The sequence below is a fragment of the Hydractinia symbiolongicarpus genome, chromosome 5, assembly GCF_029227915.1.
Source record: "Hydractinia symbiolongicarpus strain clone_291-10 chromosome 5, HSymV2.1, whole genome shotgun sequence".
In the NCBI taxonomy this organism is placed as follows: Eukaryota; Metazoa; Cnidaria; class Hydrozoa; order Anthoathecata; family Hydractiniidae; genus Hydractinia; species Hydractinia symbiolongicarpus.
In genome coordinates, this window is record NC_079879.1 from 13,343,271 (window position 1) to 13,371,254 (window position 27,984).

The 27,984-nt window shown below is 34.2% G+C and overlaps 3 protein-coding genes across 4 annotated transcripts; 2 read left to right on the forward strand and 1 right to left on the reverse strand.

Moving 5' to 3' along the window:
* Positions 1–84: 84 nt before the first annotated feature.
* LOC130644887 (uncharacterized) lies at positions 85–11,904 on the forward strand. The gene is made up of 9 exons (XM_057450667.1): positions 85–1,568; positions 1,758–1,791; positions 1,907–2,131; positions 3,565–3,742; positions 3,940–4,094; positions 4,502–4,738; positions 8,570–9,853; positions 10,225–10,647; positions 10,721–11,904. Exons 1-9 carry the CDS (start codon positions 1,491–1,493, stop codon positions 10,765–10,767), a joined length of 2,661 nt encoding a protein of 886 aa, XP_057306650.1. The 5' UTR covers positions 85–1,490; the 3' UTR covers positions 10,768–11,904.
* Positions 11,905–17,569: 5,665 nt separating this feature from the next.
* On the forward strand, positions 17,570–21,362 carry LOC130644894 (potassium channel subfamily K member 2-like). Of its 2 annotated transcripts, XM_057450675.1 has the most exons (4): positions 17,570–17,823; positions 18,140–18,629; positions 20,093–20,194; positions 20,823–21,362. In XM_057450675.1, the coding sequence occupies exons 2-4, from the start codon at positions 18,302–18,304 to the stop codon at positions 21,287–21,289; spliced, it is 897 nt and encodes a 298-aa protein (XP_057306658.1). In that variant the 5' UTR covers positions 17,570–17,823; positions 18,140–18,301; the 3' UTR covers positions 21,290–21,362. The 2 variants fall into 2 exon arrangements, with proteins under 2 accessions (XP_057306658.1, XP_057306657.1); XM_057450674.1 differs by having other exon boundaries at positions 17,570–18,629.
* Positions 21,294–27,857, reverse strand: LOC130644893 (uncharacterized). Its single transcript, XM_057450673.1, has 6 exons — positions 27,259–27,857; positions 24,630–24,835; positions 23,883–24,083; positions 23,513–23,751; positions 22,671–22,849; positions 21,294–22,299 (listed from the first exon to the last, which is right to left on the reverse strand). Exons 1-6 carry the CDS (start codon positions 27,818–27,820, stop codon positions 21,962–21,964), a joined length of 1,725 nt encoding a protein of 574 aa, XP_057306656.1. The 5' UTR covers positions 27,821–27,857; the 3' UTR covers positions 21,294–21,961.
* Positions 27,858–27,984: the final 127 nt, after the last annotated feature.

Below are 27,984 nucleotides of genomic sequence, written 5' to 3' on the forward strand. Positions count from 1 at the left end.
TAGTTTCCAACAAATGACTAAATTTGGAGTGTGCAGCTATACGGAGTACGGCTCCGTATAGGCATGCGTATACGGAGTATAACTTTGTATAGCGGCATGTTTACTCCGCATAGGAGGAAATATTTAAATATCTCAAAGTAGCGAGCGGCGCAGACAGCTTTGACAGTATATTGCCGAGACTGGTTTGGCTAGACATTAGCGAATGAAGCATGAGCGTCGAAGTCTAAACTAAGCATTCTTATTAAAAATTTACTCTGAGCTATTCCAGTTTAGAAAATTGTGCCTAAAACAAGCAAATAATTTGTGTAAGAAGAAAAACGTCTAAAATATGAGACAAGCATGCAGAGTACCAATTACCGTAGATAACAGTTCCAGTTAATATAACTTTAAAATTGTGTACTTTTATACCAGCCATTGTAAACCTTAACTCATTAACAACACATCGAATTCTGTTCCTATCAAACATGTCACACTCCGCATACTTAGCATGGCACACTCCGTATACTAAGCCTGTCACACTCCGTATAGCATACTTCGTATATTAAACATGTCATACTCCATATACTAAGCATGTCACACTCCGTATACTAAGCATCTCACATTCCATATACTAAGCCTGTCACACTCAGTATAGTAAGCATGTCACACTCCGTATAGAATACTTCGTATATGAAGCATGTCACAGTCCGTATGGCATACTCCGTATAGAATACTCCGTATGGCATAGTCCGTATAACATACTCCGTATGGCATGGTCCTTATAGCAAATTCTGCATACTCCCCATAACGAATTCTGCATAACATACTCTCGGTATCTCACAATCTGTATGCCATAATCCTTTTTTTTGAATCAAACTAATGTTCCCACACTCCGTATAACTACAATATAACTCCTATGTTTACGATGGATAAAAAGTAGGAAAATGACGTGCTTGTCTTTTTAACTTGTTCTTAATGGTGATTATTTTTTATTTTTTTCGGAAATAGTTTTAAACAGTCATATATTGCAATATTTCCACTTTAAGAACATTCGTTGGCAGACTCCGTATAACTAAACCAAGCTCCGTATAGCAGCTATACGGAGTATTACTCCGTATAGAAACCACACTCGTACGTCACAAGAGCACGCGTTAATTAAATTGGAAAAACCTCAGTACTTTAAAGCAACATTAACGTTGGGACCATTCAATAACATCCATGTTCGCCTTTTTTTTTACTACCCACCTACCCCTTGTAACGCATCGTAACAAATCTCACCTACCCACCCTAATATTTAACACATAAAATGACATTTTTGGTACTTCTACTTAAGTCCAGAGGAAAGAAACAAATTCAAAACAAATTCACACTACAATGTTTTCAAAACAATCGATAACAGCGTTCGAACCACTACCACAAACAAAGGGTATGTGGTGGAGTGGTGTTGTGTTGTGTGTGAACGCAAATTTTGTTGAAAACTGAAGGGAAAATGTTTTGATGCCCAACACGAAATGAGCAGATATCCGCTTCATCTTTACGTCATTTTATTTTCTTATCTACAGCTATTATCTTTTTCCTCCGTAGAAAAGGTATAATATTTCGAACAATTTTGTTTTGTTTTAACACGTGTCAACCAGATGATGGGAGAATGCGTTACAAAATTAACAACTTCGTCAGCCAGCTGTAAACTACATTTGACGCTATCTGTCTAGGATAGTCGTGAATTTTAAAAACACATAATTCAAGCGTTTCACATGTGTAATTGTTCTTTCCTTTAGGATATCCAAAAGAAAGTAGACATAGATAATGACGGTAGAATTTTGTTCGTTGTTTTTCTGTTCGTTTGTTGTTTATGTTTTCTTCGTCTGTTTGTTCGATTGTTTGTTCGTTCGCTCGATTCTTAAGTTTAGCAATCCATACTTTTTAGACACAAGAGATCAAGACAGGGACAAGGACGTGTTTGATAGATTCTATTTCGTTGGTGAAAACCCATTAGATAAAAACGCTGCAGCAGAACGAGACCACCCCCTACGTGACATCCCTGTATCCACAGAAGAAATTCGAAATATGCTGCAAGAATTTAAGAAAATTGAGAAAGAAAACAATGCGAGGTCAGAAAAACATGAAATCCGTCGAAGGTCACTAAATACAGGTAGCTTATAATACCTCGTCTCCAATCTTATATTGTAGGGGAAGAACTCATAAACAACACATTTGTGTATCATACAACAACAAGTAACTCTCTTTAACTCGTGACCCTTGTATATATACAACACTCCATCGCAGGTGTTCTCTCCATCGTTGCTGTCACGCTACAACACACATAAAATCAGGGGGACAAATTACCCACTTTTTTCTGCTATAAATAATCCGTTAAGGCTGAACATTTTGAAGCATTAAAGCCAGCTTTATTGCTCTTTAAGACATCACTCTTCGCAGCTAATCACCTCATATAATCCTGATTCGAACCCTTCCCTAGAAGCATAGTCTCGAAGAATATAAAATGCTAAGAAATATACAATATTAACTATTTCCAATTTATATTCCACACGACACAAATTTATTAACATTCTAGACTTTAAAGGTGACAATATGTATTATTAATATTTTTTATTATTTCAGCACTTGTTATGTTATCGAAATCTTAAAAGACTCCCCAAAACACTCATAAATGCTGCAATCGTTTTTGTAGTAACTTGTTTAAATGCAATTATTGAAGGTCAAGTGAATTTTATCGAAAAAGTAGAAATGACTTGCTACATATTACGCGATTTAAATTTTGAGGAGAATACTGTACAGACGTTTTTTGAGGATCTCAAGGTTGCCGCCCATTAGCTACTCTCCCCTATCTTCCTACAAAACAAGCAGTCGGTTTTTGAGTTTGACCTACACAAAAGTCGAGCTATTGGCGACGGCAAAGTTTTATAAACTTTTAGGAGCACTGATGACAAAAAACAACATCTAAAATCAACTTAGAAATTAAATTGAACATCCAATTTTAGCTGAAGACAACGGAATAATTCCCTATGTAATCCCGTTATACTCCTCTTATATAATTTACATCAATAATTGATCATTTCTGACCGTCTAGCTAACTATATTTTTATTAAAAGCATACTAGATTATTTCTCATAAAGCCAAAATGGTTCGGTATTTTAGCTATTCTGCAGTTTTTCAATTCCGCAAATTAAGCAGTTTGTCAACTTTAGCTACCTGATTTAAAGGTTAAACGTTTTTTATTTTTACATTTTGACATTCTAAGTCTTTTTAGAATAAAAATTTAAAAAATTTAAATTGTTAGGTCTGCGAGTGGCCGGTCATAAAACAAGAAATAAATTTTTTTTTACATTTTTGCTGTCAGACTTTTAAATATTTTCCAACATTAGCGGTTCTGTTTCACTTTTTTCTATTCATTGCTTGGTAAAGCCATCCTTCATTATTTTGACTTTCCGAGGTGGGGCAAAGAATTATGTATTCTTTTGTCCGCTTCCTTTTTTTTTTTTACTCTCCAAATCGTGGAAGCGGTAGGAATTTCATGGATATTTGAGGGGTTGTTGCGAGTTATAATAAATTTTCTTGCTTTAGTAAGCTATGCAGAACACCTCCACTCATTACGTCACCGCCGGGATCTCGAATCCATGAAAGAAGTCTTTAATGTAAAAGAAGACTCTGACTTTGAAGATTTGGAAGAAAAAAAAAGAAAATTGAAAGAATTTGAAGATGAACCTGAAGAATACAAAAATTTGAAGAGTGAAATTAGAGAGTATTATCATTTTATCGCATAATTTATACTTTACTGAATTTTATCTCGGTATTTTATAACTCTTAGTTATTTTAAAAATGTCGGGTAATGATATGAAGAGGATGCAAAACTCAATCAGTTCTTTGAATCTTTCTGTATGTTTGATGAATTTGATAAACTACCGCTGTTTAAAAAACCTTGCCATATCTTCACTTTAGAATAGTTCTCACTGAACTTGCAAGCAGAATCCATCCTAAAAATGAAAAATCTCGAGAATTACTACTCAAAAACTTTCACAATATCTCTTCTCAAGAATTATACAACACAGCTTTAGAATGGGGCGTTATAGAAGAATTTGGTGGTAATATTTTTGGTAAAAAAGTTTCATATTTATGTTTTATATTAGCGTGCAACAGAAGGCATTTCCACATAAAGAATAACATAGCTAAATTATCAAATGAGGTTATACCTTAATACTAATTTGTGTGGATGTTTCGCGGGTCGGAAAAACAACATTTAGCTGGTACTCATTTTCGCGTATGATCGTTAAAATGTAACGAATATTTTTAAAAATTTATAAATTTCGTAACTGTGTTCTAAAATTAAAGAAGCAATGAATTCACAAAAAAGATGCTACAATTTTTAATGTGCTAGCGACTTATGTTTTTCGTGCCGAAACTATTTAATTTTAAAAATTTGGCTAAAAAACTTCGAAAAGCCTCAAAAAATAATTCAATCGAAACAATTGCATTTCTGCTGATGAGATTTTTTTATTTTTAGCCAGTAAAGAAGTTAAGCATCGCCACAAAAGAGACTTCAACCATCGTGACTATGAATTATCATTCGGTGATTTGAACACTGAGACTTCATATGAAGTTTCTCATGATGATGTGAACACATTTGAAGATCTGCAACATGGACAAGCATTCAATGCGGCTTCTTATCAAGATGTTGATCCGGTCTTAGAAAACTTAGTTTTTGAAGATGACGATGAAAATAAAAATGCGTTTGATGCAGGTATGGAGAATTTTTTTTTTACTTTTATTAATCTTTTCTTCACTAAAGTTGAAATTTTCACGTGCATTATTCAAAAAAAAATAGTTTTAACTGCAATTTTTGCTTAGTTCGACAAGCTAAATTCTCGTTTTTTCAACACTCACACATTTTATTCTGATTACATTGGAAGAATAAGAGAGTGCGGCTAACCCTCCGTGGCAGTTAGAAATATAAAAAGTTCTCCCTTTTAAACCGAACGTCCTAATTATAGCTAGTTAGTTTGTTATTAAATACTGGAATACTGCGGTAGGTTTCTTAAGCTGACCATCAAGCACACAGCAGCAGCTAATATGCGCTATTTTGAAATTCTGCGCAAGATTAGAGCTCTGGGCTCCAGTTTTATTCGCTTGTAAAAACAGTTAAAAAAAAACGAATTGTACCAGCCGATAATGTGTTTTCGTGTTTCTGTATAATCCTAAGCATCTTGTACAAAAGCGCTTAATGGAATTTTTTTTCTGAGAATATCACCCTCGCCACTCTTTACTTTTAAATTTAATTTATTTAATGGTCACACCGTATGGACTTGGGTTGGCAACCCTTATTTCTTGAAATAATTATCAAGGTTTTCGACCAATTAAAGAGTGCGGGTTGTACAATCCGTGATATTCTACCTGGCGCTGCATATTCTCAAATCATATTTTTGTTATAAGAAACAAGAATAAAGAATAGCGCCGGGTTTCCTAGCTAATTTTTGTGCGCATATTCGCTCACAGTATACATTGTTTTTTTTTGTGGGCGCTAAAAGCTGCAAAATGTGTAAGCAAATTTCGTAAAAACAGTATTGCATATTAAGGACGTTTTCCAGTAAGCAGAAATGTTCCGCAGGAAGAAAATTTTAAGTGATTGTTAATGTAATATGGCTGATGGTTGTACCAAGAAAGGAAGAAAAAGGGAAAATACAATATTTTAGTTCACGATCTTAAACTTCATGACCATGAGCTCTTCTTTCGTTACTTTCGCATGTAGCCACATCAGTTGGAAAATTTACTTCGATTGGTGGCGCTATCAATTGTTACAGATGGAGTTCACCGTGAACCAGTTAGTCCAGCTGAGAGACTTACGGTGACATTGAAGTACTTAGCCACAGGTGATTCACAAGCATCCATTGCTATCGCGTACAGAATAAGCCCACCTACTGTGGGTCGCATAGTAAATGAGACGTGTAAGGTCACATGGGATGTCTTGTTAACTAAAGGGTATATAGCAACATCCAGTACTAAAGAACAATGGAAGTGTATTGGACAAAAGTTTGAAAATAAGTGGAACATTCATCACTGACTAGGTGCAATTCACGGAAAACATGTCATGATTTAAAAACCAAGCAATAATGGATCCATGTTTTTCAATTACAAGAAAACATGTTTGATTGTGCTACTGGCTGTGTGTGATGCTCAATACCAATTTACCATGGGTGATATCGGAGAGAGTTGGATAATTGGTGACGCTGGCATTTTCAGCAACTGCTCACTTGGCGATATCATGCGATAATCAATCATGCGAGATAAAGAACGGTTATTCAACTATCGGCTATCACGAGCAAGAAAAGGTGGTCGGGAACACGTTTGAATAGCTGCATCAAGATTTCGCATATTCCGCAGAGCCAATATTGAAAGAACTGACACTGTCCTCGAAGTAACAAAAGCCATAGTTGCATTGCACAATCTTCTGATGTGCGAGAAAAAAACTATATTGCCCAGATGATTATATAGAGACACTTCGCGAGGAATTCGCTCAGGACGATAAAGAGAGCATGTTACCGGTGATCAACGAATGCAGCCTGTACATCAGCTTGCGTCACGTAACTACTCAAGACTTGCCAAGGAAACACGGGCAATTTTCGTGATTTTTTTATCTCCCGAATTGGTTCGGTGCTCGCAATCAAACATAATATATAATCCAGGTGTATTTGAATTTACAACAGAAAGTTCACAACAATAGTATCACAAACACAAAAATTTTATATATGAAAACTTTACAAAACAAGGTGGTTTAGCTAAAAATAAATATGTACTGAAATAACTTTAGTCACCAAGATTTATCAAGACTTGTAGTATTTCAACTTCTCCTTTCTTCTTTTCGCGAGGAGACTTTCTTTTAGGGAAGATATCGAGCTTTTACAGAAAAGTGAATCTCCATCTTTGTCTTACTCAGGTGCGTTTGCTGAACCCTTATTAGAAGATTCATCGCTTAAAGCTTTCGCCAGTAAAGCATCAACAGCTAATTCACTGGTAGTGCTACTTCTCTTTCCTGACCGCGCCACTGGTGTCTGTTTGTAAATGAGAATTACTTTGCGTAATAACCACATCGCTACGGATATCAGTTGTTTCTGACGATGAAGCTCGTGATATGGAAAAGTTGTTAACAGTTTCATTAGTAGAAACAGTATTATTTAAAATCGTTAACTGATCTAAGCATTTGCAATTTGGTGGTTTGTTGTTCCCGGGATCGCCACTTTTTGATTTTCTTCGTTTAACAGTCTTTCTATAATTTTCAACAAGACGTTTCCATGAGTTCATAACTTTGTCACACACTAAGTTGTTTTTCAAAATATGCAGCTAGTAATAAATGAACTTATTTTCGCAAACTTAAATAATCTCAAATATAAGGAAATTTTACTGAATGTTTTTTTGCAATGAGCAAATCTCATGATTATTTTCTTTGTGATTATGAAACAAAATGAAAGAGTGTGTTGATTTTTCAGACAAACACGTCCTACACAACTGCAATGTTCATTCACAAATACTTCTAGGGTGTTCATACCGATAATAATTAATTTTACTTACCACCAACATTTAAAACAAGCGCAATTCTTTTCCAAGCAAATTCTTTTCCAAGCATCATCTTTCTTGACTTTGTCTTTAAACAAAGTTGACTTTGTTTTTATACGGATTTATAATCTTTCACAAGGTCTATCAATTCTGATAACACATTTGACTTCTCTATGCTCGTCATTTTTGCTATCGTTTGGGCAGCGAAGGATAGCGGTGGTGGTGGTGGTGGTGGTGATGGTGGTGGTGATAAGTCCTGTGCACAAGAAGAGGTAGTTGACTTTTGTGACTGCCTCTGATTAGCTGCTGATACACTAAGTTGAACATTTTCTGGTACGTTGTATACACGCTGTGGAGCAAGAGCTTTAGGAGGTGCTATTTTGTCGCTTCTCATTTATATATATGTCGCATGAAGGTTACAGAAACATTATTGCATCTGATTCAATTGATGAAATCCATAGATTTATAGCAAGTTATATTGTATAGTATACTCTTCTTGCCATTTCTCCTAAACTCTATCAGTTATCGCATACGTCTATTTCGTCCGCCATGATTACGTGGAAGCTACAATTCTGATTAGCTTAATTTTAATTTTCCCGCGGATAAAATTTTTTGAGTTGAAAATGTCCTTTTTTTCCCTCGGATTTCATCAAAGTTTTCCTTTCAGGGAAACTTTATTTGACGACTGCGCATGCTCCACACGGACAATTTTCTTTCAGCGGAACATTTCTGCTAAGTGGCAAATAGCCTTTACAAGCAGCAATTTATATTTTGGGTTGTGGTTTTAAATAAGAATAACTGTGTTTACATTGACTTGGACATTTTGTAACTTCTTTTCGTATTCAGATAATTCTTTATGCTGACATTGAACAGCACACTTTTTTCCTAATTTAATTGTGAACCTTATTACTTTACTTTGAGTTCTATGTCAAGATTTAATAACTTTTAGCAGGTGTTTTTATAAAATTTGAATTTTTTTTTACTGTAAATTTTTCTCCTAATTATGTAATCCTTACGTTCTCAGAAATTCAGAATCCTTTGGATGGTATCAAGTTAACAGGAAGTGTAGACGAACAAATCGTAAATTCTGATACTGAAACTGACTCCTTTGATCACGTAATATTTAATGAGAAGAAAACGCCTCCATTGACGTCTGAGAGAAAGAGCAGAAGCGCAGAAGACGAGCATAAATATTATTTAAACACCGGCGAAACTTACGGCAACGACAAAAATGATAAACAAACTGTTGATTACAAGAGTGTTGCTTCAAAAGATGACCTGTTTTTAACAGGAGCTTTTTCAAAAAACAAAGATGAAATTACCAAGTCAATACTGAGTGAAACAGCGGAGAAGAGTAAAACAAAATATTTAGAGGGATCAGCCGAAAGCAACAACACTACAAATATGAATCCATTTCCCAGTAATTCCATTCTAGTTCTTACAAAGAAAGTCAAAAGTTTAAAAGAAGCGATTAGAAGTCATCCAATTCTACATGCAGAGCTTAGTAAGGTGCTTAGATATATTGAAATAAAATTGATAAAGAAGGAAGCAGAATTAAAAGAAAGATATTCTAGCATACAAAAAGGACTGCGCCCTCTTTCCAGTCTAAAAACACATTCAGAGTCACAAACAGACACAAAAAAAGAAACTAATTTACCTACTAAGAACAGGTACACTGGAGAACATTATAGCAACCTACCATTATCTTCTCCAATTGGAAAAGAAGATCCATATGCTCTGCAAACTGGTGAAAAAAGCAGTAACGAAATCCTCGAACGTAGTACTCCAATGGATAACAGAAATTCCATCGTTACACATGATACTGTTCAAAGTAGTACAAAAGGTATAAATGGAGACAAACTAACAGATGATGTCGATGTTTCTTCATTTCAAGGGTCTTCCAAAGAGCGAGATAACACATTTTTCGAAGACTTAACTGCAGAGCAAAACAAGCAACTTTCAGAAGTGCTTAAAAATTGGAAGGATAACCCTCATAATTCAAATGATGCATCGGTGCCTTATGATAACGAGAAAACAAAACACCATAAGAAAGGCGTGGCGTACGAAAAATTACATGATGGGAATGCTCATGATATGTCATCAAAAAAATCAAAAAAAAATCCAGATGAAGAGATTTTTGATTACGAATATGACAATGGTTTGGATAAGAATAACGACGGAAGGGAGAATTACGTAGATGACGAAATTAGTTTACACGATGGTGATGCAAAAGAAACTGAAAATGGAAACGCTGAGCCTGACGTGGATGAAGTTCAACCAGCAAGTAACGTAGATATAGAAGAAAAAGGTAAGTAGAGCCTATCCAAACTATGTTCTTATACCAAAGCTGGTTGTTTGTACAGAGTAAAAGATTTCAGAATTCAAATTTGCGATTGGAACATCGGGAATTAAACAAAATGTGGAAATAAGAATTGTGAACGCGCGAATTAAAATTTTTGGGAATTAAAAATTAGGAATTAGTAATCTCAAATATCCGTTTGTTCTAACGTACAACAATGCGAAATAAAAGATTACGCCTGTCCGTCGTGAGAAAGTTTGCGATTCAACGCAAATTGGTTGGCAATTCTTTTTCTCGCGTGTGAAAACTGCATTTGTTTTTGGCACGTTTTAAAGTTACTACACAAAAAATCGAATAGAAAAATATTTTATTTTCTTTAGACATATCTTATGTACTAAAACTCAAATCTTACCTTACCAACGTGGATTCAAAAGACCAAACAGATGGCGAAGAAAACAGAAATAATAAGCTTGTATCTAAAGAGGCAAGAAAGGAGAAGTTAAACTTACAGGACGCCAAACCGATGCAAGAAGATGCGCGCGAAAGACACAAAGATAAAGACGGGAAGTACACAAGTCTGCTAAAAACTGCAGAACTAATAAACCCTGATTTCGAAAGTAGCGATGGTGTTATAAATGAGCAACGTAACGATGTCTTAGATGAATCAAAACTGATTGATCGCTTGAAAGTGGAAGAGGATAGTGGAAGTGAACGTTTAGCTGAGTTCACACCAAGTGATAAACCATTGAAACAACATCCTCCTGACCAACTCATTTTTGGTCAATCCAAAAGAAAAGAAAAAAGTATGTAAAAAAATTATTTAGTAGGTTATAGCCTATGTACGAGCATTGAAGTACTTTTCTTGTTTTTTTTTAGAAACAAAAAACTATATCGTGTCAGCAAAGGATGCTCAAATTTTGTAAATTTATAAAAAGTTTTTTTTTTCAAATATTTTAACTTACTCTGCACACTACAATTTTTTGTTTTTATTGTCTAGCAACTAGCGTGGTTCAGAAGGGATTTTGAAGACATTCTTATATTTTTAGCAGGAAACGTTAAAGACTATTCAACATTACTAGAAATTTTATACCTTTGATACCTTTTATACCTTTCAAAATAATTTCATAATTTCAAAATGTTCTTAAAATTCAACGAATGCCGGAAAAAAATTATTTCGGTGGAAATTTAATTAAGCGCGTCAGGCAAACATAATTTGTATTACTCCGGTAGTATGGGGCGGAGTGTCATTTGTAGTTTATAAGAACGAAAGATTTTGTCTGCCAATCGAAAACTAAATAGATGATAAAATGAAAAATATAATTTCTAGGTTCTTCTCTATCCTTCCTAACTAGCACTAAATCCAGAGAATTTCGTTATAAATCGCTAAATTTTGCAGCTGCGAAATTTGATAACTTTAAGGTGTTTTTACAATTAGGAATCTATGTGTAGTTTCGCAATCTCTTCTCCGTAACGTAACTTTTTCTCGCTTGTATTCGCCCACATAGATTTCCGAGTGATTAAATAATAATGCGACACAATAAAAAAAGATCATTTGGGATGGTGACTGAAGAAGAGAAGTGAGTATAGAAAGGAATAGAAGAAGTTTTGTTTCATTAGAATTAAAAGTTTTAACATCGAGAAAATCATGATAAAAGTTGGTAAGTTGTTCAATATTTTCTACTTTACTATTTCTTTTTTAGTATGTTTATTTTTCCTAAAATGATCAAATACTGGGTGTAAAAACGAGTTTTAGTGTTTCAACGCTGCTTTTGCGAAAATTTATTTCATATAAGAATTTGCTAGTTCACTTTAAAATACGAAATGTGAAAAGAACTTTCGGTTTTTAAAGTTCATGGTAAATTGAAAATCAAAAAAAAAAACTAAAGAATCTCATTTATATCTTCCCTGATTGTATGCATCAACAAAGTACTTAAAAACAGGATTGCTTACATCACAATTGACCTACCCAAAGCTCATTAATTAGACGCAATTACCGGACTGTCAATTTATAAAAGTATTTTTAAAGACATATGGCGATGACAATGTTAATACGCCTCCATCACTTTCCTCTGTCCGTGACTTTACTGTCAGCACGTCAGTTGACAACATGACTGACGTTATGTTCACCAGCGCACAAGTAGAAGAACTGCTTTCAATATACGAGAAAACAGTAGTAACTCTTTTTAGACTCGAGTTAGAAAATATTAATGAGCAGATTTCTTCTGTTACAAAAGGGTTTAAGAACGCGTTGAGTGATTTGAAAGTTTCCATAGAGTTTATGGACAGTGTAAAGCAAACAGAGTTAACCGTATTAAAAAATGAACTGAACGAAATAACAAAAAAAATTAATCAAAATTTAAAAAATCACGATCGAGAGATTGGCGATATTAAAGAGAAATTGATTGTTGTTGAAAGAGATACGAAGAGAAATGTTTTAAAATTTGATGGTGTCCGAGAAGATGAATGTGAATCCAAAGAAGTTACAGAAGCCAAAGTAAAGAAATTACTTAAGGAACATAATAACGAAGTGGAGATAGAATATGTGGAACGCGTCGGTAAATGGAAACATTACGACGGACGGGGATGGTTGAGAACAGTTCTAGTAAAGCTAAAACATTTTAAAGATAAGAAACTGATACTAGAGGTATTACAGGAGAAAAAATTAAATGATTCAGTGGTGAACATAACTGAAGTTATCACAGAGGAAATAAGCAGCAAAATGGATCAACAATTCTTACACAGAAATTTTGAAAATATTTATAGAAAACCGCAACAAAAGTTAACTGGTGAGGTTCGGGACTGTTTGTCTAGCAATCTTTAAATTACTGTCTGTAGATTTAGTTAGCATACTAGAGTCATATATTTTTGGAAAAGTTTTAAATTTAAACGTTTTTTACAGCTGCAGAGAGATGGAAGATATGTCTTGAATCTCAAGAATTAAAGAAGCGAGTCAACAGCAACGCAAGGACATTGAGAAAGAAACGACCAGTACCAAGACCTTCAGAAGAAAACAGTAAGTTATGATTTTTTTTTTTAAGTTTTCGACTTTTTCTGAATTTTTATTTCGTATAAGTAGCTTTAAAAAAATAACCTTGTAAATCCTATGAAATAGACTTCGCTGGATGAAAGGGCGCTTTCAAGTTAAGTATACAAATTGTGACGTGCAGTTTCATACCTGCTCCTTAGCACTTACGAAGCAGTGGGAATAGGTTTGCTGTTTAAAATGGATACCTAGTTTGCTTGAGGTGTTAAATAAGAGCTAGAAATATGCAAGGGTGCATTTGTGTCCAGTATAAACTACAGAAATTGTTCTGGTTAATATGATATTTTTACCCTAAACTTAAATCAGCAAAATTAATTCCGCAAAAAAATTTAGAAGTCGGTTATTAGCAAATATTTTTTCGCCTTATTTTGTATTTTTTGCATCCGTGACAATTTTAATTTAAACATTCCTTCGCGCTTCGATTTTTGTAAATGAAAATACCCTTAGTTATAACAAAATTTGTCCGACAGAATGCTAATTTTGTTTTCTCTTTCAAAATCATGACTGTATCAAATATTTTGCGACACAAATTTCGCACACTTCAGTTTTATGAATTTTGTAACATGTACAAATTATTCCCACTTATTCACTTCCCAATAGGACCCAATATGATCAAAAACAATTTGATTTTGGTCACATGTTTGTGATATAAATAGAATCATAATGTTTGTGTTTCGAAACATGAATTTTTGTGATTTCAATCTGAAAAATCTAAATTTGCACTAACTTCTGAACGCTTGACATATTCCAAAAATCACTTTTAAATACGTGTTTATCTCTTTACAATTTAGTGACGAAACAGGAAGACAAACTTAAAGAAAAAATCAAAATTTTATTTTTGAAAGCTGACAAAGATAAAAATGGTTGGTTATCAAGACAGGAATTTCAACATTTTGTCCGCGACATGATTGGAACTGATGAAGACATACACAAGGAAATGTTTGACTCGATTATTCAGGAGCATAACTACGAAGAAATTAGCTTCGAAGAATTTTATTATTATTTGACAAGTTTAACAAACGAGAAGGATGAGAAGGGGAAGAATATTCGAAAGAAATTTGTATTGGGTAATCGAGACTTGTGTCAACTTAACACAATGGCAATTAAGAAGAGACGAAAACTATCACTTAAAAATATAACAAAAAAATTATCTCGCCAAGTGTCTTCAGGATTGCATGTGCTAATCGAGAGAAGCACATCCCAAGCTTCTGAGAACGACCAAGATAGTATGTGGCATTTTGAAGAGAAACTTTCGGCTCTGCTTACAAACGAAGACGAAGAAGAGTTAGTGGAATATATAAAATCACGCTGGGAACAGCTGGTTAATTACAAAAGACGAGGGAAGAATGGTGAAGTGGTGATGTACACAGATGAGCAAATCACAGACGCACTCCCTGGTACATATGATCTCTTTCAATTGGTGATGGATCAGTTTGATGAAAAAATAATTTTTACTCCACCAAGACACGCCATATTGAAACCAATTAAATGGATTTCCGCGCCGAACTATGTCGACCATGGTCAGCTATTATGTCCAAAATATTGGAACTGTACAATACCTATTGATATCGGCACTGATCAGAATTTATGTTATTATGGCGCGTCATTAGCCAGTAAAAAACAGCAGCAAATTGCATTGTTGCACCGTCATGCTACCGTTGACTTCATCTACGGAGAAGGTAAGAATGCTCAAATCAATGTGCTTTTTTTTATTTTAGACTTTGCACGGGTTATGGTCTTAATTTTGCAAACGAATGGTGATATACAACTGACCAGCCAATAGGCGTAACAGATGAGGTTCTTAATGCCTGGCTAAATATCCAGTCGCATTATCTTTGTCTAGATTACCAAAGTAATTACGTAGCGAGCAAAGGAGGAGGGTTTGGAATGGAAATGCATGAATTTCATCATATGGTTTGTCCACTGCAAGACGATTCTGGATATTTCATTCTTGGAAAGAAGATCTCTGCAGATGAGATGCACCTTACAGGTAGTTTTACTAAGCTTTACTGATAGGTGAGGGAATAAAATAATTCAGTAAAACCTCTTTATCGCGTACAATAATTTGGCAAAATTTAGTTGTTAAAGTAATAAGCACACTTCTAAAAAAATATTACTAGCTAATTTTGAAATAAGTTCAGGATTTAAAAAACAAAAGTTAAAATAAGTAGCTGTTATTTTATTTTTTCTATAGCTTTCAAGATTCCGAAGAATCACGTACTGTACATTCCCCCAAATTCAATTCATTCAAACGATTATCTGAAAGGAAAATGGAGGACGATGTTGACTGATGAAGTATATGTTGACCAAGTACATTTTTTGAGAGAAGCTGAACAAGGTTATTATGACAAAGTTCATATACAGGTCGCGCAATGATGCAATATTCTATTTAAAAAACATTAAGCTTGTATTCGTGCCTAATACACCTGCAAAATGGTTATTTTCCGATGTTTTAGAATATAATACGATTGTGTATATATCAAATTTGTATTATATATAACGCAATTTCGTTATTGTTAATTCAAGATACTTTTAATTAATATGAAAATAATGAAAATCTCTGAAAAACAGTCAAGCATTTAAAAGTTATAAATTACACTTTCGTTTTTGCCACGGTCACATAACCTGCTGCGAAACAACCTCCTCACCATGCTCTTTGTCTCTCTATGACGAAACAAGTTTGGCTGGGAAACAATAACTTTATTTCATGAAAATAACCAGGCACATATCACTATCAAGAAATTAACACGAAGTAAAGTAACCCGAACATCTGTAACAACTTATAATAGAGAATGGATTTACCGCGATTTAGCTCAACCGACTTACAAAAAGCATTGAAATTATGCGAATCAGGAAAGATGCTTATCTTTATTTTTGAGAATGGAATCATTCATCAGATTCAACTATCATCCAGCCTGCCTGTAAATTATCAGGACCATGCTTTTTCTTTTTCTTCAGTAAAACAAGGAGAATGAAGTAAACGTATACAACGAGCTTTGCATTGCGATTATTAGAAAAATATATTTTTAAACTTTAATTACAGGTTTTAAATGAACTAGCAACTTTTTCAACGTCCTAGATACTTACGTTACATTTTAAGGAGAATTTAATTACCTCGAATTTTTTAAAAAAAAATGTGTTAGTTTTAAAGTCTTTGTTGTGAGAAACATTTATCTGTCACTTTGTTGTATAATACATGTCTCCTAGCCCCCCTCCCCCATATGGGGCGTCCTTAGATACTAATTTTTTTAGCCCCTCTTCTTAAAAATTGCTCCGCCGGACCTTCCAAAAACGTTTCGTATTGAAACCCAGCTTAAACTAATACATTTTAAAGTCACCATATATAACTCTCATTACGCCTCTCTGATTATAACGAATACAAAAGGGTGAAGTGCAACCTTGTTTCCAGGGCTCAGACAGAGAAAAGAGTACCTGGGGATGAGGTTAGATGAAGTAATTCGTAGCACGAGTTACACAGTAAACTAAGCAACATGGTTTACATAAAAGAAATATCTTCTTGCGCCATCAACGTTGCGAGTCACGTGTTCTCCAAATTACTGTTACTAAGCATTTGATCGACAGCACACTGTTGCTAGTCACGTGATCAACACTTTGTTGTTATTAGTTCATGATGGCATCCATTTTAACAAAGAATTTTTTAAACTTGCCACTTGATTCTCAATTCAACACATTTTCCGGAATTTTAATTTTTACAAAATGTTTTCAAAGCAAGGATGACAGATGTTCAGCAAGCAATCACGTCATAAGTTTATACTGCATGCAACCTCGTCTCCAGAGCTATTCTACCACTATAATATGCTGGCAGAACGGCTATTAAGGAACCGTCTCATCAGCAGGCGTAGAAGAGTACTTGGGACGACGTTGACACTGCACACTTGCATTCTTTAAAATAATATGTTACCTTATTTTGATCCTCGATGTTCTTAATTTTTTTAATTATAAACTTAAAGTTTTTCTAAATGTTAATCTGAAATTCATTTTACCCGAAATATATTTTTTTCACTACCTGTTTGCAAAAATTCAGATAAGAGACTGTCCTTAAATCAAAAAACGAAAAAGGGCTCTGGGAAATGAGAGATGACGGATTTTTAACATAAATTACAGGGATTTAATTTTGCGGAGTCCTTTTCAAAATTTTAAATTTATATTTATACGTTTAAATTTATATTCACGAGTAAAATGTACAATTTTTCCCACGAAAATTTTTTCTCTTGTTATATTTCTTAACTATATATCTTTTTAAACTTAAAAGAGCTGTTTTGCTAAATTATAATTGTGTCTTTCTTTCACAAATTGAGAAATTATCAAAAACATTTTATGGTTCACAGTTTTTTTTAATAAAGCTTTTAAATTCATGAAAAATATATAATCGCTTTATGTACGAATTAATAACGTAAAAACTAGTCAATTATTTTGAAAAGCTTCACCTTAAACTCATTATTTTCATCTACGTGCGAAATAGCTTTTCCTAGCTGGCTGTTAAGATACGTGCTTCCCTCTCCAACGCAGTGGCTATAATACTCTTTTCCTAAACAATCTTCCTTTGTATATTGCATTTTGAAGGAGGGAGTTTATTTTCTCCAATTAAAATGAATTGATAAAAAAAAACTTATTTAGCTTTCTTATTTATCAAAATCCGGGATAAAGAAGAAAAAATATGTTTTAAATGTTATTTCGACCCACCTTTTTTAACCTTACGATAAAAGCAACGTGAAATAATTCTTGTGGAACCTTTGAAGGTTGTGATAAAGAGTGTGAAAATATATAAAAAATAAGGGAGCAAGGGAAGTCGTCACAAAAGTTGTTTGATAGTAACCAAGGAAGAACATCGGGCGCCAGATGGCTGTGTAATTACTTTAAAAATCGATTAATAATTTAATATATATATACATCTATTTGGACGATCGAAGAAGAGGTATAAGAAAGAATTTTCGGTGGAGCACCAGGCTATTATATTTAGTGCTTTTATAAAGAACGTGAAACAATCTATGCGTCAATATAAATTTTTCTACACATTTTACGCGTAACTCGGTGATTTTTTTCAAACATGTGTTTTGTTGTATATTTGCTTTCCAAACAGGCTTTCATCTTTTAAATGAAACATATCCGACTATAAAATATCAACACGTTTTGCTTTCCATATTAAAAGAAAAATTGTTTAGTGAAAGACATATTTCTATGTCTGTATTTCTATGTTGTGTTGAACTGGAGTTTTTATTTTTATTTTTTAGTTTCATGCGAATGTCACAGTGTCGTTGTGCGCGTGTGCGTAGAAGCAATCAATAATATTTTTTTAAAATCAGAAATTAGAAATCTATTTAAAAATGAAGAATTAATTTAAAAACAGAAACGAAATTCTTTTTGTAATCGCAAAGAATGAACATCGAGTCAATATGGGCGTATTTTTTATAAATTGGATTACCTCCCTTCAAGGACCGACGAAGAATCTTTTATTACGGACACTTATTTTCACAGCATATTTATTAGTTGGAGCTGCAATTTTTCGGATGATCGAGTCCAGAACGGGGATAGAAGAGAAAAATGATTTTGATCAAATTAAGCAAGACATAATAGACACGTATGGTATCAACAATAGCGTTTTGGAGATATTTATTGACCGTGTTCGCTCAGCTGAAGCGGAAGGTTATTGGGATGTTGACTTCGAACGATGGAGTTTTTTTGGCTCATTGTTCTTTGCAGCTACAGTTCTCACCACTATAGGTAAATATGCTAATCTATGAGTGCTAGGGTGCTTCTCTCATTTTTCTGCACATGCTTCCTTTATTAAAAAAAAAAATAAAAAAAAAAACAATTTGAGAAATTAACTACTAGACTAACCCCATATTTTAGAAACTTGTGAAAGCATATAAAAATTTCTCTAGAATAAAATACAAAATGTTTCAAACTATAATAGTGTTTTTTTTATCGTACATAAGTTTTTATTTAATAAAATTAAGAAACCCATTAACAACCTAGTTGAACTGGACTCTCTGTCACGTTACGTATAAAAAACTGTATACCGGGAGGTGGTGAATTAATATTTTTAATCTCATGAATATCTGTCGAGCATATTTTACATAACGTGTGGAAACAAAGCAGTTATTCGTCCATTCGTGTTTATCTCTCATTTCATGTAACGGTAGTAACCATAGTATTATATTTGTGCAGGTGGTAAAAACTAGAAAAAATTTTAATCTGATCATTCTTTGTGGTATACCATCATGGAGAAATACTGTGAGATAATCTCACAATAACAAAGGCTCTTGAACATCTATCTTCAATTTTTCTTGGATACTTTTGTAAGCAGCAAATTCTAGATTTTATGCTTCTCCTACGCTATCATATAAAAGAACTTGTTGGAACGCTATTGGTGCTGTTATCAATAAGGAATATGCGAAGCTGCATTTAAAACTTTCTTAAGGTTTAGAATCCGCAAAAGCACAGCAGTGCCACAACTATAGAACCAACTCAGACATCAACCCTATCCTCATTCTAATCACTTAGCGAAAAACTTCAATTTGCACGTCTGTGATGACTTGAACTGACGACTTTCTGCACTGGAAAAAACGAAAAACCGCACTTGTTACATTTCACTTTTTTTTAAATCATTTCTTTGCTTATGGACATGATGTTTTTCAAGTCAAAAAAAAGTGCTAGACGATGTAATAATTTGTTAATAAAAGAACTTACTGTATAAACAAATATTTTTGTTTCAACTTAATTTTCAACGCGGTTCCATATTTTATACACTTTCAAGAGACTGTGGTCAAATACTTATAAAGACTTCCTAATTAGCGGACATTCTAATTACCGGGCAGTTTTTTTGCACAGAATAAACCTTGCTCTACAATGGAAGGAAATACAAATGTTTTATCCTAAACATATACTTTTCATGCGACTTGCTGTGTACCGCATTGCACTTAACTACTTTTCCCATCCACTCTGCTGCTTTCTCGTGTCCAAAAAAATACATTTTAAGGGGTATCTAGAGATTCTTTTTATAAAACATAAACAGTTACGTTAATGTCAGTATTTTCTCTCCCCTACATCAACTGAATTGACAATACCTAACCTAGTTAGGAGGTCAGGCATCTGAATTAGTCGAAATAAAGCGGGAAAATTGGGCCAAATGTGTCTGCTAATTAGAGAGTTGTCTGCAGAACCAATTTTGTTTTTTCGTTTAGGTTTCGGACACATGGCACCAAGAACTTTTAGCGGTCGACTATTTTGTATGATATATGCTTTTTTTGGGATACCCATCACTGGCTTGATGTTGAAATCATTCGGTAAGTTACTGGTGACGTTATTTCAACATTGTAAAAACTTCAGTAGAATACCTCTATTTTATTCCAGCCCTTTTTAGTTGGCGAATCATTCTCTTTCCTTCATTTATTCATAAGTTCATAATTAAGTCGAGACTGAATATAAACAGAGACCATAATGTTTTGATCCAGGCTCCAAAATAGATTCCCTGATCTTCTCTGGCCTTTAAAGTGTAGAAAAATAATACAACAAAAAGACAACGCCACATTGACGAGGAAAGATCGTCGTCTACTAAGCTATTACGTTTAAAAGAATATACGAATTATATCAAAATATGTTTTGAACTGATTAGATAAAATATAGTTCTGTAACATCTAAAAAAAATTTTTTTTTTGTGACTGTGATTTCCTGTCTATGTGAGATTTAAAAAGTTTTTTTTTTTGTGACTGTGATTTCCTGTCTATGTGAGATTTAAAAAGTTTTTTTTTTTACTTTTTAAACGCTCGGACCTTTTCTTCATTTAAAATAGTTATCTTTTTATTCTGGGTTTTTCGAGTTTACTAGCATTTGCTAATTTCGCTACCTTTTAAAAAGTTTCAAAGAATTATGAAACGTTTTTGTCAGTGTGACAACAATTTCTTTTTCTCATAGGTGAAAAACTTATGGACAGCATCGACGTTTCCGTTGCCCTGATTGACGAAAAATTGTTAAAAAGAGAAAGACGCTCCACCGCAGTGCGCACAAGCTTGATTCTTTTCACCCTAATGGTATCAATGATCATATTTTTGGCCCTAGCGTCGCAACTGTATGAAGGCTGGACCTTCTTTGAAGGTTTTTACTTCGGCTTTGTCACATTAAGCACCATCGGTTTCGGAGACTTCGTCCCGACCACACCCCATCACGGCGTCAACGGAGTCACGCACATTCACGTCGCATTATTTATCATAGTAACTTTTTTTTACATCACCATTGGTTTAGCGGTCGTATCGAGCGTGCTCGTTTCTGTATCGAGAATATTTGAAAGTAAAACAGAATGGGAGTTTGTTTCGTTACAAGATGCATACCAAGACGGAGATGAAAATCACAATGAACAAACTGAGTTGCTGATAGATAAATAAAATGTAGAACGAATAAAAAGGGTATAATTATTTACTATAAACAGAATTTTAAATCATTTATCAATAGTACAAATGCTTATTATTTTATCCTCTGCTTAGAAAACATATTTCGAATTACATTTCTAAAAAAATACGTGTTAGTTACTCTATCAACGTATCGAAACATAGCTATATACATTTAACTAGGTTTTTTGTCCAGTTTTTTCTTTTAACTCGTGCTGAGACTTGTGCTGAAAGCCATAAAAAATAATTTCACATTTATAATTTTCCTTCGTATCTTATCTTCTGTAGAATAGGTCCAGCTAAAAAATGTCCCATGTTACTTGAGGCTCGATTTAATTGTTAATTTTTACATGGGACTATTAGCAAAGGTTTAAAAGGTTAAGGAAAAGAATTCAAATAAAAATTCGAGTTAACTAGCTTTCGCGCAACAGGGTGCCGACCTTAGGCATTTGCGCCACCTCTATTTTATCGGATCTTAATTTAGGGTGCAAAATCGCGAAAATAAGCTCCGCAAAAATTTAGTTTCACAAAAATGTCAAAAAATGTTAAAATAAATACGCACAATAGAATTAAATTAAAATCATAAAATTAAATTTGTGCAAAAAATAGTACAAATATAAAAAGTGAAGAGTTTACATTTTTAATGCTGTATGTAGCAAAATATTCTCTTTACTTCTCAAACCAATACGTGTCAATAACCTTTCTGTCCTTGTTTGTCACAAATTCATATTTCATCGATGTAGCATTTGCAATCCACAACCTTCCATAACCGAATTCTTCCGAGCTAAAACGTAGCCATGGCTTATCCTCGAAAAATTCCAAATCAATTGGCCGTCCCGCAGTACCAACAACAATGTGAACAGTTCCGTCTGCCGTACATTTGTTCCTGTATAGTTTGCATGTGCGCTGGTAGGAGTGAACGTGTGACCACAACGCAAGATCAACTTGGTATGTATGCAGCAGATCTTCAAAGAGCTTTTGCATGTTGATGGCTACTTCTTCTTCGTCTAAGGATGAAAAATAGAGCAAAACAGGTTTAACAGTAAATAATACACAGTATTAATTCACCTGTCTCGTATTCCACTTCTTTGAGGGTTGAAAGTAGAAAGTGGATTCGCAATAGTCATAGATAAAAGTCTCAATAAACATCAAAGAAATTGAATAAAAGTTTTCTGAAAAGTGAAGAAATATGGATCATCTATTCAAGATTGGGTGAAGCCCAAGCTACAAAGCTTTTTTGTTGTCTGACAAGTACGTTCTCTCATTTGTGAAAAACAAGTTAGTTTAAAATTGCCTTAAAATTATTTGACAAAGTTGAATACAAAAAATTTGTGTTGCTTCTTATAAAAACGTTTATCTATGTGGAGTATATCTTTACCAAGTTGTTCTTGACTAGTGTACATAGGTCGATGACCAGTAATAACTACCCAAGGGGTAACCTTTCTATTAACAGCTTTCAAATCATTCTCCAACCATGCGTGTTGTGCTGTACCTGGACTGTAGTCATGTTCTGTACTCATTACAACGTAGTGAACAAGTCCGAAATCATAACTATACCTGAGAAACAAAACAAATTGATAATGTACACTTAAACACGTCACGCTGTTCCCTTTAATAATAGCCGTCGTCTGTCTGTTACGGAAACACGAAATGCGATATATAAAGGACAGGCGACCCCGTGGATTTTTTCACGGGTTGAAGACTAATATTATATATTATTAAATAAAACATTTCTAAGTGAAAATATTTTGTAAAAACAAAGTTAAGAGCTAACGAACATTTGAATAATCGGGATTGCTTTAAAGCACTGTTGATAAAGCGTTTTTGACCGTTCCTTAGATTAGTATCCGGGTATGCGATGTTTGTATGTTCTGGGTGCAACATTTGTATTTTGGCAGCTTTGGAACGAATTAACTTCCCCAGCAATGCTACCATCTTCAATAGCAAGGCAAATTAAACATATTGAGGGTGGACGCTTAAACGCTGACAGCTACGGCCATGATTATAACATTTGTTTGAACTGACAATAATGAACAAACATTCACAAACACTCTCTTCTCTACTTTACATCTGTTGAACAGCATTTGTTGACACATTATGCTGACGTCATAAAGGTGATGTAAAAAAGGAGAATTATCAGCATAGTGTAAAAAGTCCTGACGAATCCAAATCATATCAACGAAGAGATAAATACCAACTTTCAAGTAAAGATCAACCTACCACCAAATGGAATGTCCATTATCCGCCATATGAAAGCGATAATACATTGGAACACCACATTCGCCACCAGAATCAGCACCAAAATTTCCCCAAATTGGATGAAACCCATTTCCAGCTCCACTTGGATCTTTTTCACCACCTGTCAAATGATCTTGTTCATGGTTACCAATGGTAACCATATATGGCACCAAAGTTGCGTAAGGCTGGACTAGAGAAAACCATTGTTCCCAGATATAAGCCTAAAAAAAGAAATATATAATTTTGAAACAATTAGTATTTTGACCTTCTCCAGATGTGGCGCTTATTTGCAGAAAACGCAATTAAATCAACATTCTTATCTATGAAACAAACAAATCTATTCAGTTCTTACATATCCCATGGCGTACGATATATCTCCATTATGTAAGACTTTTCGAATGTTGTTATCGCGATATTCTTCGATAATTCGAGCGGCAGTACCATGTGAACCGGGTGAGTCAACTACACCCTGATCTCCATATGTAATTACCATGTGTGGAGTAGGATCGCCAGCTGGAAGCGGTGTAGTAAAGTTGTAAACATCACTCATTGTCTAAAATAATGTCGATTCTAAGACTTATATTTGATAAATGATAACCATATCCAATTTAAGATGCAAATCTGGTCAAAATATGGTAAGACAATTAGTTTCGAAGTTCTTCATCACAAGCAATTACATGGGCTGAAGATTTACGCATTTTGAACGTATCAAAGTTCAATTTTTAATGTTAGAGCGCACTTAGGTCCCTCGCTTGTTAATTTTTAATTTTTTGACTTCCTCCCTTTCAGACCTCCCCATTTATTCGGCATAGAAAAGTATAATCTTGGTCAGCAAAATAAATTTTCCAGAATTTCAGAACCTTGATAGTAGATGTCCAGGATAGTAGGTGTGGTGGACAAGTGGGAAGCGCTTGAACCGGCGGAAAAGTGGTGGTTCGGAAGTGTAGTTATCCATTATCACCCAAAAGTTTTCAGAATTTACCTAAAACTTAGTTGCAAAGAAAGGTAAAGACGAATAAAAAGTGACAGTCCCTCCACCTGCATCCCTCCACCTGCATCCCTCCACCTGCAGACACAAATGCGAACAGAGTAGCCTTACCTTCCCATCGCCAAATTGATAATAGTACCTCGTGTTCACTAGAAGTGGTTGCAACAAAACGTCATGTATGTAGCCAGGATCACGAAATCCCACTGAAGAAGCGGGAAAAGCACACATCTGTGACGCATTGTACGTTCTCGTTGTTCCGTGTGATTTTAAAATCATTGCGTGTTCAAACAACCCATAATAAACTACAGGTGTGTCTTCTATAAAAAAATGTTTAATGATTATTGAGTTTTTAAAATCAATGCGTGTTCAAACAACCCATAATAAACTACAGATGTGTAATATAAACACATATTTCATAATTTTTGGTCCAAACGTTTTGCACATGATACTTGATTTTAAAATCATTACCAACATATGCCCATGGCTGACACATGAAGTTAAAAACGAAATGGACTACCGAGATGTACTACAGAAAAAGTTTCGAAAATCAAAAACAACTGTAAATCATGGGAATTATAAACGCCAACGAAATAAAGTTAATGTTTTAATCAAAAAGGCGAAACAAACGTATAACACAAACCTACTAAAAAAAACAAAAACAATTCAACATTATTTTGGAAAACACTGAAAAAGATTTTCCCGACAAAGTCAAAAACGAAGAAAACAAATACGTTATTTAAAGTCGACGACGAACAAATCTCCGACAAAAAAGCTATAGCTAAAGGGTTTTGGTCGTTTCTTCTCCAATGTCACTACAAAGCTACTCAAAACTCTCCACCCTATTAAGAACTTTGTATGGAACAAACCACCAAGGGTACCAATTCGAACTACTCAAAAAATTTCATTTCGCTCTGTTACACTATCTAAAATCTGCAAGTACTTGAAAAAATAAAACCGTAAAAAGGCATCGGGTATCGACGATCTTCTACCAATCTTCTAAAAGATGCAGCAGACGAAATTTCGAAACCTGTAGCTTTTATTATCAATAGATCATTGTCAACTGGCATCGTTCCAACAGGCTGGAAGTTTTCAAAAATTACTCCACTTCACAAATTGGAATCAAAATTAGACTTTACCAACTACCGGCCAATTTCCGTATTGCCATGTCTGTCCAAAATACTTGAACGCATTGTGCATCACCAACTCTCAAACTATATTGAAAAAAACTATTTGGTGAAAATAGTCAGTTTGGTTTCCGCCGGCACAGATCAGATCAGGTAAAAACATGGACAATGACTACCTAACAGGGGTGACTTACATTGATTTAAGTAAGGCATTCGACACGATTACCATCTTACGGAATAACTAGAAAGGAATTGATTTGGTTTGAAAACTATCTCTTTAACCGTAAGCAGTGCGTATTCTACGACGGTCACCTCTCTGGGGACTATCCAGTCTTCAGGAGTTCCACAAGGATCAATTCTTGTACCACCGTTATTTTTATTTCACTTGGACTATATCGACACCTGCCTACGTCATTGTAGTATCCTCAAATACGTTGACGATACCGTTTTATACGTTCATGGGAAAGATTCTGAATCTATTCAAAAAATGTTGAATATTGACATGCCTGAAATCTATAATTGGCTGAGAAACAACGACTTGGCTCTAAACCTCAAAAAAGGCAAAACAAAAACAATGATATTTGGAACCCCAGTTTGTATTAAAAAGGCTGCACCACTAAAAGTAATAGTCAACGGATCCAGTCTAAACCAAACAACATCTTACAAGTAGTTGGGAGTCAATCTTGATTCAACAATAACCTTAAACGAAGATTTTAACTCGAAATACAAAAAACTTTCCGATTAAGTTCCCGATTATAACTGCTGTCAAAAGTACATCCGAATTTGACTGTAGAAGCAGCCAAAATGATTTACACAAGTATTGTTGTTCCAGTGTTTACCTTTTGTGGGACTGTGAACCTTAATCTGTCGAGAACGTCAATAGAAAAACTCGATCAAATACACGACCGTACTGTTACCGTAATCACTTGAAACAAAAGTCAACAAGAAATCATCACTCCGATCATGACATCAATCAAACGTCACGCGTGTAAAATTGTCAGACGATCAATTACAACGAAACTTCCATCGCCTATGGACAATTACTTTGAACTGAACTTCAAAACAACGCGAAATAATAAACACTCAATAATGTTACTAAAGGTGAAAACTAAGAAAGCACAAAGTGGCTTTTTTCTATCAAGGTGCACATATTTACAATAGTTTGTCAAGAGACATCCGTCATGAAATAATGAGAATATGTTTTTAAAGAAATTAGATAATTTTAGCTTTTAACTCTAACTTTTTTAACTTTTTATCTCTAACTTCTAACTAGCTTCCAGTATGGTTTGGAAGATATATATAGTATTAGACTAATTTCTATCATGTATTTTCTAAACCAAGCACTGAAATGCTTTTAAACATCACGATATTGCATAAATTTTTTAATACTTTGCAATCCATTTTTGGTCAAATTTTAAGTTTACCCACTACATCATTTCTAAGTTCGATTTTGCTTTTAAAATTATTTTTTATTCTTTCTTCGAAAGGATTCGTTTGAAAAGCAGTTATTTTACCCTTGTAAATATATATTTAAACATTATGTAAATAAACTGAAACGACCTATCCTGTATAAATATTTTATAAATAAATAAATAAATTTAAGAGTATTTCCATACCTGTTCCTGATACCCACATTACTCTCATCTCTCCAGGATTTCGTGTCATTGATACATGACCCTGTAAAGGCTCATTTGCACCATGTTTGAAAGTTATTGTTTCGCTCACCGCTAATAAAGCGCTATCATCAAAATGGTAATATCGAAATTCACACTCTGTTCGGAGGTTATACAGAAAGACTTTAAACTCTCCATAACCCTCTTTCCATGTTGAAGAGACAGTGATGTGAAAATAATCTAAAACCTCATTAGGTTGGCCAGTTTTTGGACAAAACAAACCAATCCAGTCTTGTTTTGATGGAGGTGAGTCTATTTGCCACGAAACAGTTACTTCTTCTTTGTTTGCAAGGCTTTTGGACGGTACGACGCGAATGGAGACATCTTCGCTCAATCGCGGTCTGTAATCTTTGTTGCACACAGATTGAAACTCGCGTTCGTTCTGACGATCGATAAGCGAGCCGTTTGAGTATCTGCGGTGGAAATAAGTTGGAATAGCATGGTGGGACTTTTTTGAAGCCACAACAATAAAAATTCCAAAAAGGTACGCGAAAATCAATCTCATTTTCTATATGATCTAAGAAAAAAATAAACTAACTGTTAGTCATCTGTATTTAAAAATACTTTTGCGCTGTTAAAACTTTGAAGATTCGAAAAAGGACGGTTAAGGCTACTGACATACTTTGAACATTCGGAGAATACCTGTATGGTAGTGAAATGTTTGCAGGG

Excerpts from the sequence above, each read along its gene's own strand:
- LOC130644887 (XM_057450667.1), top strand. The coding sequence starts at position 1,491 with ATGAGCAGATATCCGCTTCATCTTTACGTCATTTTATTTTCTTATCTA. Across the intron at positions 2,132-3,564 it reads TCGAAGGTCACTAAATACAG|TAAGCTATGCAGAACACCTC; the intron begins GTAGCTTATAAT and ends TTCTTGCTTTAG. Across the intron at positions 4,095-4,501 it reads ATTTGGTGGTAATATTTTTG|CCAGTAAAGAAGTTAAGCAT; the intron begins GTAAAAAAGTTT and ends TTTTATTTTTAG.
- LOC130644893 (XM_057450673.1), bottom strand. The coding sequence starts at position 27,820 with ATGAGATTGATTTTCGCGTACCTTTTTGGAATTTTTATTGTTGTGGCT. Across the intron at positions 24,084-24,629 it reads ATCAATTTGGCGATGGGAAG|ACAATGAGTGATGTTTACAA; the intron begins GTAAGGCTACTC and ends ACATTATTTTAG. Across the intron at positions 22,850-23,512 it reads AATGGACATTCCATTTGGTG|GTATAGTTATGATTTCGGAC; the intron begins GTAGGTTGATCT and ends TTTGTTTCTCAG.
- LOC130644894 (XM_057450674.1), top strand. The coding sequence starts at position 18,302 with ATGGGCGTATTTTTTATAAATTGGATTACCTCCCTTCAAGGACCGACG. Across the intron at positions 18,630-20,092 it reads TACAGTTCTCACCACTATAG|GTTTCGGACACATGGCACCA; the intron begins GTAAATATGCTA and ends TTTTTCGTTTAG. Across the intron at positions 20,195-20,822 it reads CTTGATGTTGAAATCATTCG|GTGAAAAACTTATGGACAGC; the intron begins GTAAGTTACTGG and ends TTTTTCTCATAG.